Genomic DNA, 16,518 nt, shown 5'->3' on the forward strand with positions numbered 1-16,518 from the left:
GGAGTTTTTACAAAGATTCGAGGATTTCCCTGGAATGCTTGACTAACGGCTTCACGGCCTCGATTCGCGCACTCCATCTGGTTTGCGACGTTTGATGAAGGGACAAACCAGTGGTTTCAATCAAGACTTTCCACCGACTAGAGCTTCCACTGAAAAGATTGTAAAGTGACTGGACTCGGCTAAAGTAGTTCTTGACTTCAACCGAAGATTCAGCAAAATGAACACCAGCAAGGTTGAGACTATGAACGCTGCATGGCATATAGAGAGCTTGAGGATTTTTTTGCAGTATAATCGCCTGTACTCCTTTGTATATACCGGACATGTTTGCTCCATTGTCATACCCTTGACCTCTGCAGTTTTTGAGATCAATTCCATTTTGTTCTAAGACGTCCATAATAAGCTTGGCAATGTCAGCACCAATCTTTTTTTCAAGATTTTCGACCCTCAGAAAGCGCTCCTTCACGGTCTATCTTTTTTCAGTACCAAAGTATACAAAGCGGAGAACAAAGGTGATTTGCTCGGTGTGAGAGACGTCCGGAGTCCCGTCCACAAGAATGGAATAGTAGATGGCCATATGAGCTTCGTTGATGATGGCACCGTGAACGATTCCTCCGCACTCTTTGAATTCATTTTGAGTGCTCCAGCCCAAGTAATGGGCATTCATTTTGTTACCTTCTTGTTGGCAGCGGTAAACTTCTTCTAAGTGTAGTTGGAGAGTCTTGTTGTGCTTGGCCAAGAGCTCTAGGGTAGCTAGAAAGTTGCCATTGTCGTCTTCTCCAATCATTTTTGATGAACCTAAAAATTATAATAATAAGACAGATTTATTTAAAACAATAAAGAAGCATTTGTTTTATTTTATGATGATTCTATGATGATTTTATATTATGATTTATGAATATTATAACATATTTATTTAAAAGAATAAAGAAGGATTTGTTTTATTTAATGATTTCCAAAATATCTAGTTAATCTTAAAAATATAAGCTAAATAGATTTAAAGATAGTCGGTATCACAATAGAATAATTGTAAATAGATTTACCTCTGAAACTAAGGTTTCGTGACGCTAAAAAAAGAGTAACATCTAAGATGCATCGTAGAATTTCACGCCACCTAGCTGCTTCATTTCTTATCGAGTTTTCAAGAGCTGCATCTATTCCGCTTTGATTTTCTAAGCTTTCTAGCGCCGTTTTCCATTCTATGTAAAAGTTTCGATGCTGGGCGTTATTCTGGTGACTTTTGACTTTCTCAGGTAGCTTGTGCCAGTTGCAGCTTATTCCATCATTCCATCTTAGAAGGTGCGACTGGTGTCCGATCCCAAAAGATTGTTTGCTTCCAAACAGAAAACACGGAAAGCAAATAAATGATTTCTTAGATACACTCCAGACCGGCCAATCTCGGCATGTCTTCTCTCCGTTGAGAGAAGTTTCGTAGAAAATTGATTCAGGAACCTTCTTCTTATTAGAATCTTTCAGGAAAGCTGAAGGATTTCGAGGAAGCCCCTGTAGAAGCACAGAATCTCTTTCCACTTTGGAAAGATGTGCTGCCCACAAAGCAGGATCATTGGAAGGAATAGTAGCGATGGGTTCTTCTGTTGGCAACACCTGAGAATAAATTCTAAAAAATCTTATTTTATTAGCTTAAAAGTTTATTAACATCATTTCTTTTAAAGAGGTAGAACTTACCAAAATATTCTCTTCATTCACAGCTACCATTCCGATTTTTGATAGGGGCTCTCCCGAGATTTCAGAAATGTCAGTGACATCGTTTTCAGTTCCAACCTATAAAAATAAGTTAAAAATTTATATAACATTGAATTAATCAAATGGGAAAATGTCCTTTCACGGGGAAAACTATTTACTACTTGAATCGATTGACTTGGCAGGAAAGAGTTTGAAGCAGTAGGACTTTCATCTTCTCCTTTTTTTGTAACTGTAATACCACAGTCTTGAAGAGTGCGTTTGTTCTTTTCCTCATTCACAGTTCTTTGAGCAGCATTCTTTCTTACTTGACAACCAGAATCTTTCTTTTTAAAACCAGATATGTTTTAATTATTTTTGAAACAGCATCCGCTCATAAGCAAAGAACTGTTTGAATTTCTTCTTGATTGGGTCTATCAGACTATCACATCGATATCACGTGTTTCAAAATTGTTTCAAATTTGAGAGATTTTAAAAATTAGAGAAATAAATTTAATAAAATTGATTTAATATTTTATATCATTATCAAACTACTTAGATTTAATCTAATCTCTTTTTTTAATAAAGTAAAAAATCTCCGTTTTTAATTGAATGAAAATCTCCGTGCATTAAAGTTATTTTAAACAGCGGTTCAGCGGCCTCAGCGGGTTGTTAAATTAATCATTAGTATTCACTTTATTTGCGAGTTTCCGCTATATAAAAAGAATCGCTTTATTTAAAACTAATGTTTTGAAACTTTCAAAACATTAGTTTTAAATACAATAAAAAAAGTAATTAATGCTTTAAAACTAAGAAATTAGCATTACTTTCAAATTGAAAGTAATGCTAATTTCTTAGTTTTAAAGCATTAATTACTTTTTTTATTTAAAAAGTCCAATTATGAAGCACTTCATTACAAAGTTGAAAATTTAAACTAAAAAAAAATTGACCGGCCAAAAAAAGCAATTGACCGTCTATTATATGTTTTAGCTGGTCAAATTGACCGGCTGCTTTTGATTTCTTATTTTCCACGCTGCTTCCCAGTACTTCATCTTTTTTTAAATAAACATGAAAAAAAAAATTATTTATATTCGGGTTCGTGCGCCTCTGTCGACCTGGCGCCCGGGACAAAACAACCCAGTAGACCCCCCCTCACGGCGGCCCTGAAAGAACATGGTAATATTGTTCCCCAAAAATTAGATTGGTATTGGGTATGTTCAAAAACGCCTCGGTACTCTATTGCAAAACATGGTAAAAAACATATAAAGGAACATCAACTCCTTTGTCAGGTAAAGGAAAGCTTACAAAAAAGACCATCAATTCAATGCAAACTTATTTTTGCAGGGCTATAAAAGAAAATAAAAACAATCTGTATGCAATGAAAAAAGCCACTGGTGCTATTCTTTGGCATTGTACTAACTTTGAAAATTCTGAGTACCGTCATAGATTTTGTCCTGTTGGCAAAGATAGCAGGTGTAAATACAAAGAAAACAGTGATTACAAACCTAGTATTAATCTAGATATATGGATTCATAACCTGCTTTTACCAGTATTTATTTCGCTGTCTGATGAGGAACTACTCCGAAAATGTCTCCATGGTGAAACACAAAATTCAAATGAAGCTTTTAATAATATCATATGGAGTAACGGGTGATGCGGAAGTTATCGGACATAATAAAAACGTAAATAACTTATTTATAAATAAAAAAACAAACTAATATTATATTTTTTTTAAATAAAGCATTTATCTTTTAATAAAAATATATTATTTTTTATATGAAAAAACACCACCATCTGCAATTGATCTTAATTTTGCTCTGATGCCTTTCATATGCGACTGTAAAAAGTTTAAATCAATTTCTTGTAGTTTTAGTATAATGCAATCAATCAAAACTTGCTCTGTTGAAGCTTGCCAATCTCCCTCGTAAACCTTCTGTGCCAAATGTCCCCGAAAATTTTCAATTAGTCGTGCTTGAGGCACATTTGGGGGATTGGATTCTTTATCAACGTAATAGACATATTAATCCATCCAAATTAGAGAATCTTTAGAATAATGAGAACTTGCTAAATCTGGCCAAAATAAATAGTTAAAGTCTCCATGATACTTGTGAATAAATGGAAGAAGTCGTTTTTCTAAACATTCATTAATATAGATTGATGAATTGATCGCTACAGCCTTGGAAGTGCAAAACAATGGCTCGGACATACCACCTTCAGATATGGCTATCCACATTATTAATTTTTTTGGAAATTTCTCTTTTCCTATAAAACGAAAACTTTCTGGGCATGTCTTTTTGCTGTTTGTGTTGTATCCAGAAATTCCAGGCATGTTGTCCCCTGCAAAACAAAAGTATTTTTCGTCATCAATGACTAGAAGCGATTTTGTGTTATAGAGTTAGTTAACTAGTTTCCTGCTTCTTTTCTTTGCCTTTATTTGTTGTTCTATAGCGTATTTTGGAGTCTTTTCACGTTTTTTATATTTAATATTCATTTTTTTTAACTGACGACCAATTGTCGATTGATTTACACCGAATTTAATACCTCTTTTTTTCTGACTGACCCCTTTTCGATTGTTGACAAGTCCCGTTAATTCGGCTTTCTTTTCTTTAGTCCACGATGTTGGACAACCAGGGTGCTTTCTATCAGAAAACGATTGAATAGTTTCAAGTCTTTTTAGGTTATCATGTATTGTACTTAGACCAAATCCTTCCTTTTCAAAATGATTTACGATTTTTTTTTATATATTAGGTTTATTTACAAAAAACATTTTTAGTCGCTTTCGAAAAGATTCTCGTTCAGCTCATTTTAAATAACTGTGTTTCAAATAATAAAGTTTATATTTTATAGAACGTTTATGCCTAAGCATAAAACCACAAAAACTAATTATTATGCTCAAATAATGAAATTAGGATTTGTCCGATAACTTCCGCATCACCCGTTAAATGTCCGAAAAATGTTTACCTTGTTAGAAATAGGGACAAATTCAGCTGTATTAGACTTTAATGATGGTAGTTTTGGTGTGAGTTCTGTTTTTAAATATTTTGGAATTTCAAATGGTTACTGTTTTGACCAATTATCTGTTAATAGAGATAAAGAATATATTGTTAAGAGCGCTAAAAAGACCAACGAAAAAGGAAAATTCAAAAGAAAATAAAAAAGGGCTGCTAAAAAGGGTTATATTCACCAAGAAAAAGCCAAGGAAAATTATTTATCTGGTAGATTTTAAATTTGCATTATTTATTTTTTTTGTATTTAGTTTTTTAAATTGCATTTTTAGCGAAGTATGATTTTCATACGATCTTAAGTTTTTCAAACCTCATATTTTCATAAATATTAAACTTTATCACTTGAAATTTTCTGGAAACATTCTTCAAACATATACCTAGAAACTGAGCGGAAAGAAATCATTTATTCTTTATTTGATTCAATTTATTTTAATTTTATATCTAGATAGAGGGTTGCAAAAGAGTATTTTTTTACGTTGAACTCCATTATTTTTTAGCTTTTATATAGATTTTTTTTCCCGCCTATTCCCTTTATATATATGTAATTTATCGTTGTACCAAATTTAATATTATATACATTAGTTGTTTTAAAATTATTTTGTCCCAAGTTTCTCCTAAATTTGCTCATAAAATAGCAAAAGATGCTGACTCAGCTTTAAAAAATGCCCATTTTGTTATAAAATTAAAATTTTTAAATTTGTATTAAATTCTAGTATTGAAAAATTAATATGAAAACAATTCGCTATTACTATAAAAGAAAATAGTTTTTTTCTAAGGGAACCACCTTAAGTTTATTAAGCAAATTAACTGAGCTCAATGAAAAATAAAAATAACAAGTTAATCAGCCAAAGTTTTCATAAAATCTTCTCCATATTTCCTTATTCTTTGATATACATCAGCGCAGGCTTATAAATTCCTATTAGAACAGTTTCCTGTACCATCATTTAGCATTTTTGAAAAAATTAATAAAGGTGGGGTAGAAATATTTAAATCTTTGAAATGTTTATTAAACCAAGATAAAATTGATAAAGATGTTGTGCTACTGATGGATGAAATATATTTGCAGAAAGAGGTACAATATCAAGATGGTAGAATGATAGTAGTAGATAGTAAAGGAATTTTATATAAAGGCGTAATGACCTTCATGCAGAGGCGACTCTACGAACAAAATGAGGGGGGGGGGGGTAAAGCTATACCAGAAGTAAAAATTAAGTAGCTAGCTAATCATGTTGATGAGTGCATTACATCTCTACAAGAAACTGGTTTCAAATTATCTTATAAATCACTTCATCCAGGAGATACCACTTACTCTTGCAGTATTTGACAATAAGTAACAGTAAGCAAAAATACAACAACACTTTTGAAATGTAGTTGTTTTTGGTAACATGAAACCTTTATTTTTGATGAATTTAGCCGAATGGATTGAAGATTGGAAATTATCTCGAGTTTCAAACTCTTAAAAGTTTACATTAAGTAAACAAACATCAGAAGCTTTAAGGACCGCTTTAATATGCACAGCTTTACTTATTGATGACTTAATTGAAAGATATCATTACTTTTTAATATCATGCTTGCAAACTGATCTATTAGATTTTCAAAGTATCGTCAAATGAGTAGTGGCAGATTTTGGAAGGCTTGCGTGAACTTGAGCTGAACTTGACATCTGAGCGCATATTAGCTGTGAAAACTTTACTTAAAGAGTCAGTTAATATCTGGGAGGAAAATGTTAGAAAAGAGATTTGTAATATATCTTTACTTAAATTACTTGATGATGAATTGCAAGAAATTTTACCAGATATTAAAGAAGGCAATTTAGATTCAGAGAGTTTGAAGTTGCTACAGTTATTTCTGGTTATGTTGTTAGAAAGTTTAATAAAAAGATTAAATGTAGTGTTTGCAAATCGTTTTTATTTGAACTAGTGCTGAATCTGAATCTATTGGTGAATCTGTTGAGGTACAATTCCGTTATTCAGAAAAACTTTCTCGTGGAAGATTTATTTACCACTAAATTGATCTCACACATTACGTTGCAAAAGCAAAATTTGTTTTAATTAGATATTGCCATTTTGCTTTCAAGAGGCTAACCTCTTTGTATTGATATGCTGACCTTTGTGATCAATATGTTGACCTTTGTGATCGATATGCTGACCTTTGCGATTGATATTCTACGGAACGGTCATTTAGATTAAATGGTTGTGTTACTTTATTCTTATGCAATGAACATCAAATTATTGGTGTAAAAATTTTAAATCGCATTGTTACACTTATTTGTTTTAACAATGAACAGAAACATGTTTTAGCTCTTATTTTTAAAATTCTGAGTAGTTTTTATTTTATTTTCTTTTTAATTGATCATGATCAAAGTTTGTTGTTTTATGCGTAGTTATATAGCTGTTTTTAACTCAGCCGCGAAAAGGTTAATTAAAATTAGTGTAATAAAATATATCTGCATCATAAAAATATTCCGTCTAGCTCAATTGAATACCGGTGTTCCAATTTCTCCCTTACTAGTTTCGGCATCGGTTTCAGCCGAAATTTTAATTTGAACTGATACCGAAATTTCGGTTTCGGTACTTTTTGTAAATTCGGTAAAAAGCAAAATTTCGGTTGAAAACCGACCGAAAATGAAAAATTTGTAAGATTTAAAATTTTCATCTAATTTATAAGAACAGCTGTTTTGGAGAATTTTCACAAAATATTTATAAAATTTTTACAAAAATTTTGAGAACTTTTACAAAATTTCTCGAAAAAATCATGTTTTGCGGAGAAAATCTGACAGTTCTAAGTTTTTGCTATTAACTTATATCGCTAACTTATGTATTAAATCTCAATTTGCGAAACGCGTGCAATCAATTCTAACATAATACGAATATAAAAAACAACAAATGTTAAATTGCATTTTTAAATAAATTTTTCCAATAAAATTAATTTTGACAAGCCGGTATGTCGGTATCGGTTTCGGTAAAATATTTGCCGAAATGTCGGTCTCGATTTCGAATCGACCTAGAGTACCCAAAAATTTTGGTTTATTTCGGTTTCGGCTTTTTTTGTTTCGGTCGAGCACTAGACCTTACTTCTTCTAGTTAATGTTATATGCATTATTTATTCTGCATCGTGATAAGAACTATTTACATATGCTAATCTGCATCTATTGTTTCGCATTATAGTCATTGTTATAGTGGCTACTTAGATCATTAAAAACTACAGACCCGGCGTTAGCTAAGTAATGCTTAACCAATGATATATTATATAAACTAGATGACTAACGATCCAAAAAGTGAAGCCGCTTTTTGCCCTTTTTACAAATGGCGGATTAAGTTTGAAAACAAGTATTTTAAACTTTTCTTTTCTCAAATGAAGTAAATATATTTTAAATTTAAATACTATTGATGTAAACGTGTTAAGCAAAAATTAGAATACTTGTAAAATAATAATTTATGATTCCTTAATTTATTTTTGATTAAAAAGGAATTAAAGTTTTGAATAGAAAAGTAAAACGACAGACGCTTTTGAAGCATTTTTATGAATTAAAATACTTTTTAATAAACATAAGGCCGGGTGAATAAAAATGAGCAATTGCTTTTACTCAGTAATTGGTCAGCTTTACGTGAATAAACCCTTCAGTAGTTTTCCTCAAATTTTTATTCACGTAAAGTTTTTAAATTTTTATTCACGTACTTTTTAATAAACATAAGGCCGGGTGAATAAAAATGAGCAATTGCTTTTACTCAGTAATTGGTCAGCTTTACGTGAATAAACCCTTTAGTAGTTTTCCTCAAAGTTTTATTCACGTAAAGTTAAGCAATTTACTCAGTAATTGGTCAGCTTAACGTGAATGAACCCTTCAGCAGTTATGCTGAAATTTTTATTCACGTAAAGTTAAGCTTTACGTGAATAAAAGCTTAAGGAAATTTCCTGAAGTTTTTATTCACGTAAAGCTGACCAATTACTGAGTAAAAGGAATTGTTCATTTTTATTCACCTGGCCTATAGGCTCATAAAAAAACCTTAAAAAGTTTACACCCCATTCATATTGATGGGGCTGTAAACTTTATAAGGTCACAAAAGTCGATCAACAAGACATTATTGAATCAAATTTGAAATTTATTGATGAATATAAATTGAGTTTATGATTAAAAAAAAAAAAATTTGATTCATTGCCCTCCTATTTGGGCTGGGGGGGGGGGTGATAACGTTTTAGGATTTTTATTGTTCCCAGTCTCCAATAACCGCAATTTTTTGCATACCATCCTCATTCCTCATATATATGACAATACTTAAATATGGAGTTTTCTTCATGTTTTAAAGTTGCTTAGCTCGAACAATAATAAAAGTTGTCTACGCCCTTGTATATAGATACTATGTAGGATAGTTTAGAACTTGGTTCTAAACTATGCTATATAGAACTTGGTTTCAAACTATGCACATAGCTTCAAAGAATGATATAAAACTATGCTATACAAAATGTTATATCTGCATCAGTTTTATATCTTTTTGTGAGGTTATATGCACTGAAAGAATACACAATAGTATACTTTATAGCATAATCAAGTTTTTAATGTCCAAACCATTATGTTTACTGTATTGCTATATGTTGATTTTTGATAAACATGCGAAATACTACTTTTATTTATGAAGTATATTTTATGTTACAGATTTCCAAAAGATTTATTGTTTTGAAATGAATAATTTGCTGTCATGTGTAAAGAAAACTTTACCCCAGTTATGAGTTTAAAGCCTTGCTCTAAGCATTTTACATCAGATTCATATATTATCAGCGGTTGGAGAAAAAGAAACTCAAAAAAGACCTATACCAAGACCATGCATTGTGGAAAATAGTCTTTTAACTACAATGTTATCTTTAGACGGAGCTGAATCATCCTTTGAGAATTTGAAAAAAACATCTTAAAGTTGATTTATTTGTTAAATCTACTTGTACATATGTTACAAAAAAAACCAATTTATATTTTCATGAATCCTCCGCGTATGCTAAAATTGATAAGAATTAGGTTTGCACAAAATAATGACAGTAATAAAGAACTGATAAAATGGGAACATATTAAAAATATAGTCGCTATTCAAGAAAAGGAAGATTTAGCAACAAAAATTACAAAGAGACATAAATTGGTTTTAAAAAAAGAGAAAGTCAACAGACATTCAGTCAAAAAGTTGCTAACACAATAAAATATTTACAAGAAAGTCTATGGATTTTGAACCAGGTTATTTTTTTTAATTAATAACAATTTTGATAACTTTTTGAGATCTTGACATAACAGAAATTTGTTAGCTAAGAATTTCAAATCTAGTTTACAACATTATAATAAAGAAACTAATTTCAAAAAAATAAGAGTCAATCAAGTATTTAATAACACTTAAATGTGTTTAAAAAAATGGAGAACCTCTGCATTTAAGTCAGAGTAAAACAAGCTTTGTTGAAATGTTTGTAGGCCTGAAATTTTATATTGGAATATAGAATTATTGTTTTTAAAATGGTGATTATAGTCTTTAATATATTTAAATTATCTCAAAACCACTTGAAAGTTTTTTTCATTCAATAGGAAGCCATGAAGGGTATAATAATAATCCCTCAGCAAAACAGTTTCAAGCTGCCTACAAATAATTGTTGAAGCATAAAAGTTTTTTAGGCTCTTCTCAGGCCAATTGCATCGACTGGGCACCATCAATATTTTCAGCAATGAGTTTTTCAAAAAATATTTAAAAAAAAAAAATTAATCATTAGCTTATTGAAGATTTTGATATAGAAAACAAGTTGTGATGACCACAAATATGCTGTAAATATGTGTATAGCTCAAGTCATTCAAAAAGTTAATATGTGTGTGCTGTTGTTAAATATATTACTGGATTTGTTGTAAAAAAAATTGAAAAGGTTTTAGATTATGACATTTGCTTAACCTTAATTTAATCCAACTTCAACCTTGATTTAAAAAAAATATTCCAGTGGTATAAACCATGCTTGGTTCAACTCTTGAAAGATGTTATTCACATATGTTAAGTTGCAGAAAGCGAAATCAGAAGAGAAGAGATATTTCGAAAAAATTAAATGACAATATTAATTAAATGACAATATTAATTATTGATATTTTTATAAGTGTTTGTGTCTATATTTTTATTGATAACAGAGAACATATGTTTAATAATGATGTTCAATCAAATCATTTGACAAATTTTTTGTCAAAATGACAAAATTTATTATTTTAACCTTAGATTATATCAATAAATAGAGAATTTAAATAAAAATTAAATAATTTTTTAAAGTAAATCAAGTAAAAGTATTTTATTCTGTGGTCAATAAATATATATATATATATATATATATATATATATATATATATATATATATATATATATATATATATATATATATATATATATATATATATATATATATATATAATTTTTTGTTATTTTTACCAACTATTCAAATCGAGTCTTTTTAATTAATTTAAATAAAAATGTTATATCTTTACAAAAGAGTTTTATAGAAACAACTTAGCCCCAAAAATAATTTTCTTTTTTTAAGAAGAATTTTCCTTAGTTTATTATACTAAAATCCGACATTATTTGCGTTTTTGCCACAAAGTGACGTATTGCGCAAAAAGCTTGACTTCAATCATTTTTAAAAAGCCGCGTCTATTGTTTTTAATGGTCTAAGAGTGGCGATAACGCGCAATATCTTTGACGATTAACTATTTGACTTCAACTATTAAAACACATTTTACTACATACTTTATATTATAAGCATATGAGATATTTGAAATAATCTAAAATTATTAAAGTAATAAAGTCATTGACATAGTCATTCAAATTAAAAGAGTAACGGCTACAAATTTTTTAGGGGTTTTTATTGATGAAAATCTGACATGGAAAAAACACATTGAAAACTTATCCTCTAAAATTTCCAAAAGTATAGGAATACTTTTTAAAATAAGAAGCATGCTAAATAAACATACTTTAATTCAGCTTTACCACTCTTTTATTCATTGCCATCTAAACTATGCTAATGCGGCTTGGGGTAGTGTAAGTAAAACTAAATTAGAACCACTTTATCGCCAACAGAAACATGTTGCACGACTTATTAATTTTAAACATCGATTTTATCATGCTAAGCCTCTTTTAAACGAAATGAATATTCTTAATATATATCAACTTAATATTTTTAATGTATTGTGTTTTATGTTTAAATGTAAGTCTCGCACATCTCCAATTTCTTTTCACAATTTATATTCTTTAAAAGTTAAAAATAAATACAATTTGCGTAATGAAAATTTTATTCTTCAACCAGTTTTCAAAACTAATTTTGGTAAATTTTGTATTTCATTTAGAGGAGCATTTTTATGGAACAAAATAGTGTTAAAACTTTTTGATTTCTCTCATGAATGTAACTTTTTCTTATTTAAAAGAAAATTGAAAGAAATTCTTTTCTCAGTTGAAAACATTCTGATATATTTTTAAGTTTGTTTTGTTTTTTATTAATACTCTTAGGAAATATTTTATCGTAATTTATATATACGAAATCTTTTATCTTAACTTATATATATATATATATATATATATATATATATATATATATATATATATATATATATATATATATATATATATATATATATATATGTATATATATATATATATATATATATATATATATATATATATATATATATATATATATATATATATATATATATATATATATATATATATATATATACGTATATATGTATGTGTATTTGTGCGTATTATTTGTATGAGTATATATATATATTGATGTGTAAGTATATTTATTTACATGTTTGTATGTTTAAATATGTATAAATAATTATATTTGTATTTATGTGTGAATATTTGTCTATGAATTATTAAAGGATTATTTATTATTTAAAATCTGTTTAGGCGGTTCTCGATGACAAGATCTTATGATCTTCTGCGAGTATCCGCGTTCTTGTTGTAACGTTAACAAAATTGTAATTCTGACTATGCGTATTTTATTCATTCTTATATTGTAAAACTTATTTTGAATAAATAAAAAGAACAAAAAAAAAAAAAAAATATATATATATATATAATTTTTAGTCATTGCATAATTTTTATGCTTTTGAACAAAAATTCATAAATTTTTTTTAGTAAAAATTTTTTTTAGTAAAAGTTTTTTTAACTACTCTTAGACGTAGGGTATGTGACAAAAATGTTGATCTTCCATTATAAGTCGATAAAATAAAAATTATGCTGCTCTTTATCTTGTATTTTGAATATATGATAAAAAAAACTCTGTACTTGAGAATCACGAAGAAACCAAGTTAAGCTAGTCTAAATTTTAAAAAAAGAACACATTTCTAAGTGGGAAAGCAGCTTTAGATTTAATTGTTTATGAATTCAAAGCTATTAAATATTGCGCGTTGTAGTCACTATAACAATCAGGCTACAATGCAGAATAGCAAATACAAAATAACAGATGCAGATAACAGTGATGCGGATTAGCCAAAAACACCACTTTGAGATAATGAACAAAGTTTTTGCGTAATAGTTAAAATTTTGGAGTTATTTATATCACTTTGAGATAATGAAATAAGTTTTGTGTAATAGTTTAAATAAAAAATCTTACTAACTCATTAATAATTGATTTATTAAATTTGTGTAGTATATCAAACAATAGAGAACTTAGAATACTAAATAGTGGTACAAATAACTCCATAATGCCAAAAACGGATTTAGTGCATTTCCCTTGTATACCGACAATATGTAAGTGTTTATGACTAAGAAACAAATAACAGATGCATTTAATTGTGACTTAGATACAGAAATTTGAAACTGCACGCTTGTTTTTCAAAAATTTAAACAAGTTTTTAAACAAGATTTTAGAATAAAAAATGTTTTATTTTTAAGTCTAACTTTATTCAAACTTTTGAAAAACAAACCGGTTACTCCAGACCACTGATCTATATTATAACTGGATAGCGCATCTCTGATATCGAAATTGAAGCCGAAAAAATATTTTGGCGGTCATATTGTGAGGACCCACGATTTGTTATGATGCGCTTGAAATTCTAAGAAAAGAAACCAAAAGAAAGAAGAAGAAAAGAAAATGATTGAAAGTACCTACTAATTAGAAGGAAAAAAGGCAATATCAACAAAATAGTAAAAATCTGTTGTAAAATGTCTAACGAATAATCGTATTCTTTAGATAATTTATCTAGATTCTTATGTTGATATTCAAAAACTATGATTATAAGTACAAGTTGAAAATATAATACTCCTAAAAGTAAGTAAATAATCTTTTCAACTTTTTTAATAAAGTATATAAGTTGAACAGCACTCTATTTATTGTTGTTAATAATAGATTATATATATATATATATATATATATATATATATATATATATATATATATATATATATATATATATATATATATATATATATATATATATATATATATATTTACAAGTTTACAAGTTTCAGATATAAATATAACTTTACAAAACATTTTAACCTGCTTAATACTTTTTATAGCTACTAAAAATCCAATGAACCCAGTTTTTCTTGTCGTATGCAACAATCTATGAGATGAGTCTTGTAAGTTGGAAATATAATCATATGCTTCATCAAGAAATTTATCCCATATATGCTTATTACTCATTTTTAGTGCGGATTTATAACCTTTAGCAAAAGGATTTCTTGAGTTCAAAATGTCAAACAATCTATCAAATATTCTAATAAATTTAACTGTTGCATCACCTTGAAACTGCATTAATTTAAGGTCTTTGCAACAGAACTCTATTGCATTAGCTACACTTGAACTAATTGCCTGAGCAGCAAGATTTACTTTTAATTTTTGTTGCCTCCAATTAATATGGACTCGTCTTAATTTATTTCCAAAGCGTAATCCTTCATCTTCTTGCAGTTTTTGAAGATAAACTATATATTTCCATGATATTGCATTGTTTTCGCTATCAAATAAAACAACTTTAGATCCTAACTTTTCAGCTTCTATAACCTTGTAGTTAAGCGCTGCAAACGCTGGCTTTGTAAAACCTGGTTCTGCCGAAACTTTTCCATACCATTTCCTAATTTTTGCTTGATGTGGTAAATTAAAGTTAAATATTTTTCGCGCATAATCATAGGCTTTGCTTGAATAAAACTGCAGGGTAAGTGCAAAGGATATGGTTTCTTCTGAATATTTAAATCTTTTACCATGATTTTTACACATTATCATTCTTCTGGTTAGAGCTTGAGGAACTTCTGAAAATGTTTTTAATAGCATTTCTTCACAATTTGATGATATTTTTTGTTTTTGACTTTTTACAACTGATTTAAGAGATGTTATCTTTTTATTCATTTGAGATTTTTGCTGTTCTGCTTATACCTTCTTTTTCAAAGACACAATTATCTTGTTTCTACGATCTGTTTTTTTTCTGGAGTTAAACTGCAATTATATATTTTTTTGGGGGAGCCAACTTTCATGGAGATAGGTATAACACTAGTTTCAAAATCACTTATTTCAGAATTTTCAAAAGTTGATCTATTAACAAGAATTTTTCTCTATTTCATTTTCTAATATTGAAAGAAACAAAAAAAAAATATATATATATATATATATATATATATATATATATATATATATATATATATATATATACATATATATAGTTATAAAATTTTCAAATTTGATATCAAACTAGAAGGAACCTCTAAGTTGTGTTTACTAACAGAGCTTAGCTAATAGTTCATGCAGCATTTATAAAATTAAAGCATACAATAGCAAAATGGTTATTCTATGTTTCAGCTGCTTACCATACAGTTGTGTTATAAACCATCTAGCACACTGCATAGGGTAACTAAGAACTAAAAGGTACATATTGAACAAACCTGTACAATAAATAAAAACATAATTGATTATATACCTTTTTTAAGTGGTCTGGGAATTTTTAAAATCTTTTAGGAAAAGAATTTTCCCTTAACCTAACAGTTTGTCCAGTTCTGTCGATATCTTTTTCTAAAAAATGATCAGAATATATCAAACTGCTACTACTTGGACTTCATTCTTCACGGTGTATTTTGGTCCATTCCTTTTTTTTTTCAGTGTTTGAAGGAAATCTGAATAAAATTGGTAGCAAAAATAACGTTTAATATTTTATTAAGTTTGTTATACTTTTATTTAAATCCATTTGTTCACATCGCAAGCAAACTAACAGAGGTCAATAAACTTTAAAATGTTTTTATTTTTAAAAATAATTAAGAAAGTCACCTATGAAATGTTCTAGGAAACTTTCGTTTTAAAGATGATTCATCATCAGAAATTCCATCACTATCACTTCTTTTACTTTCACAGTGTTTTCTTTTATGGTAACCAAATGCAATACACTGTGTCCCTCGCTTTTGGGAATTTTCTCCAGACATTTATAGAATGAACATTGTAATTATTTTACTGAAAAATATTTATCATTATTTGAAAAAAAATAATAATAATTTTCCATACATTCTATCTATGTTAGATAAAAAAACATAAAGTTAAACCACCAAAATAAAGAAATAGCTTGTTCACCTAACAATATTTTAACTAAAATAATATTTCTCCGTGGGTCCTCCCAATATGGCGCTGGCGAAAATATTTTGGCTTCAAAAATTACGATATTTTATTAGGAGATGCGCTATCCAGTTATAATATAGATCAGTGCTCCAGACTTTTAACAATTCGTGTCTTTTATCATGACACCTATGTGGAATAGTTGTTAATAAAAATAAAAAAGTTTTTCATTTAACGTTATTTAAACGTTTTTGTATATTAACGTTTGACGTTTATTTTATTCTTTCTGTTT

General features: G+C 28.5%; 1 protein-coding gene across 1 annotated transcript; it reads right to left on the reverse strand.

Annotated features, from left to right (window-relative positions):
* Nucleotides 1-4,072: 4,072 nt before the first annotated feature.
* On the reverse strand, nucleotides 4,073-16,368 carry LOC136078563 (uncharacterized). The gene is made up of 5 exons (XM_065794340.1): nucleotides 16,245-16,368; nucleotides 15,948-16,127; nucleotides 15,604-15,796; nucleotides 14,145-15,221; nucleotides 4,073-4,387 (listed from the first exon to the last, which is right to left on the reverse strand). The coding sequence occupies exons 4-5, from the start codon at nucleotides 15,036-15,038 to the stop codon at nucleotides 4,073-4,075; spliced, it is 1,209 nt and encodes a 402-aa protein (XP_065650412.1). The 5' UTR covers nucleotides 15,039-15,221; nucleotides 15,604-15,796; nucleotides 15,948-16,127; nucleotides 16,245-16,368.
* Nucleotides 16,369-16,518: the final 150 nt, after the last annotated feature.

The sequence above is a fragment of the Hydra vulgaris genome, chromosome 03 (assembly GCF_038396675.1).
Source record: "Hydra vulgaris chromosome 03, alternate assembly HydraT2T_AEP".
NCBI lineage: Eukaryota > Metazoa > Cnidaria > Hydrozoa > Anthoathecata > Hydridae > Hydra > Hydra vulgaris.